At 56.8% G+C, this 2,733-nt stretch overlaps 1 protein-coding gene across 1 annotated transcript; it reads right to left on the bottom strand.

Moving 5' to 3' along the window:
• Nucleotides 1-1,580, bottom strand: INS49_006986 (uncharacterized protein; the record flags this gene model as incomplete). Its single annotated transcript, XM_043167751.1, has 3 exons — nucleotides 1-450; nucleotides 527-1,273; nucleotides 1,383-1,580. The coding sequence occupies 3 exons, from the start codon at nucleotides 1,578-1,580 to the stop codon at nucleotides 1-3; spliced, it is 1,395 nt and encodes a 464-aa protein (XP_043028895.1).
• Nucleotides 1,581-2,733: the final 1,153 nt, after the last annotated feature.

Genomic DNA, 2,733 nt, shown 5'->3' with positions numbered 1-2,733 from the left:
TCATTTCTTCACGGGGGAGCCGTTCGCCTTGACGGTACCCTCAGCATTGCCGTTCAGGGCGTGGCCGTTGGATTCACCGTTGGCCAGTAGGGGCGCCTTCTCGTTCTCTTCCAGCGTCTTTGGCTCATCTTCCTCGTCTTCGCTGCGATCGTCGGCAATAATATCGAGAAAGACGACTCGATAGGCGATACGGATGATGAAGAAGAGCCAGAAAAGGTTGAGGGCCTGGAGTGCCGCGAGCAGGCTGAAGCTGATGTACTGGCTGATCCAGCACTTGTACTGTTCGTCGGCCCAGTCCAGTTCGAAGGGGCCAACGGTTTGGAACTCGGTAAATATGGACCACAGAATGCGCAGGTTGAGGTAGTGCCGCAGATAGATCCACGCGACCATGAAGAGCCCAAAGTATGGCGCCACGAGGGGGTGGTCAATGTAGTTCAGGGACTTGGAGGTCTACAGCGGAACATGTCCGAGTCAGCATGTCTTTGGACGGAAGCTGCAGGGTTGTCGGGGACGCGGATCAACTTACCGCCAGGAAAAAGTCGCTGATATCATGGGTGATGTACACCGCCAGTCCCATGTAGGTGAAGTGGAAGCGGTAGCTGAGGCCGATGAGCGCCAGGCTGACAATGTGGTGGCCCACGAGCTCCTTGAAGTCCTTGCGCGGCTTCTCCATGCCCAGCATGAGGACAATGGCCTGCTGGGCCCAGTAGGCGGCCTGGAACAGGTAGTAGAACTTGAAGATGGCCTCGTGTGTCTTGTGCGGGAAGTTGGCGTACATGCCAGCAGTGTTGAAATACCACACGGGGGTGCGGCTCATGACATACATGCCCCACGGGCCGGTGAAGGCGAAGTAGACGGCGGTGTACATCTGCTCCATGAAGCGTGCCTGCTTTCCCTTGTTCTTGATGCCCCCGTACCGGGCCAGGGGCCGCAGGAGCTCCTGCATGATAAACTCGCGGGTGAAGGACAGGACGATGGTGTAGAAGGAGACAAAGGCAAAATCCCAAGGCCCCTTGCCATACTGCGCGACGGTGTCCGGGTCGGCGTCGGGCGCAACGGGCAGCTTGTAGCTGAGGAAGATGAAGTGGTGGATAGGGTTGGACTCGGAGGGATTGATGGCGTAGAGGCTGAGGAAGATGGCGATAAGCACGGCAGGCAGGACGCAGGTGTGCTTGATGGCATAGTTGGTCGCCCTCTGCGCCAAGCTACGTGCCTTGCGTCGCTTGGACTGGCGTTTCGAGGTGCCGCCCATGCCGTCTCTAGAGTCGGATTTCTGTACAGCGGAGGAGGCCGAGTTAGCGAGCTGCGAAGCATACTTTTCCAAGCAGGATTGTCCGGAGCAGTCGTGCTCGCCGAGCCCTGCTCTGAAGGCGCTTGCTTACCCTGATCTGCTGCCCACTGGCAGCGTTCATGTGAGCGAAGGAGGTGCCCAGGGACGGAGCGCCGTTGTCGCCGCGAAGTTCGCCCCCAAGCCCACTAGACTTTCTCCGGCGGCGTGCGGCACTTCCATTGGCGTCTCGTGAAGACGAGTGCTGGTCGTTGGCGGTATTGAGAAGAGGGAATGGTTCGGAGCCCGCCATGTTGGGCAGGTGGGATAGATGCGCCAGTGGTGTTTCGACGTCGTGTGCGGCGCCTGAGGCAGTCAAGGCAGTGTTGGAGTGATGGGGGTGACGGAAAGCTTGTCGTCTGGAGACACAGCAGTTGTGTGTGTGTGTGTGTGTGTTTGTGTGTCGTGTGGTCAACCAGGAAGGCGATCTTGTCGGGGACAGACTGGCGGTAGAAAAAGAGTTGGGGGTAGGAGTCGAGAATCGGGAATCGTGGGTCGAGTAGCCAGCCGATGGTCGATGGCCCAGGGCCGACAGGGACGGCGGGATGGGTGGATTAAAATTTGCGGGTGGTAATTTGGGAGGTGACCAGGGCCCTGCTCCCTGCGCGGGAGACCGGGCTGCTGGCAGTAGACTGCTTTATGCTGGCGGGTGCTGAGGAATCGGGATCGACTACTCAAATTGGGGCCCAAGAGACTGTCGCCTACTCTGTCACGCTGGTGTTGTTGTGCGGCCTGGCATGGAATTCATGCGCCCCTTTCCGTGCGCCGTCTGCCTCTTTTTTTTTTTTTTTTTTTTTTTTTTTTTTTTTTTTGCTGCCATCTCTTACGGTAGATATGCAGCAGGAACGGCCACTTCAGGTAATATGCCGGCCGTCTCGGGCCTTTTGGGCCTCTCAAATTCTGGTGCGTGCAAGCTCACGTCACACATATGCTCGCTTGCTGGTAGTCTGCACCGGTAGGTGGTATACACCAGAGAAGGTGCATCGTCTTCACATGCTTGCCTGCCAGCCTGCCTGCTTGCTTACATGCCTCTATTGCTGAGCAAACATGGGCACCCAGGAGTGACCAGTCATTCCTCCCTATCGATCGATCGCATCGCAACGGCAGCCGATTCATGTGCTGACATGCTGCAGCCTCATCTTGTCCTTCATGTACACATGTAGACCACCGTACCTATTGCACGTCAAGTGAATCCATCTCCATCAGAATCAACCGAAGGAAGTGCCCCTGGAAATGGTGGGAATCCACAAAACCTGTCCCAAGGGTGCCGCGGCTCGCGCATGTGGGGCTCTTTGTTGTTGTTGTTGACTTGCTGTCCATTTTTCTTGATTTTCTTGTTGACTTGATAGGGGTCCAACGAAATAGTCGGACGCATAAGTGAGGCGGCTCGCAAGACATCGTCAGAT

This window comes from Diaporthe citri, assembly GCF_014595645.1.
Source record: "Diaporthe citri strain NFHF-8-4 chromosome Unknown scaffold_2, whole genome shotgun sequence".
In the NCBI taxonomy this organism is placed as follows: domain Eukaryota; kingdom Fungi; phylum Ascomycota; class Sordariomycetes; order Diaporthales; family Diaporthaceae; genus Diaporthe; species Diaporthe citri.
Note: the sequence above shows the minus strand (reverse complement) of the source record. Positions and strands in the feature narration are given on the sequence as shown.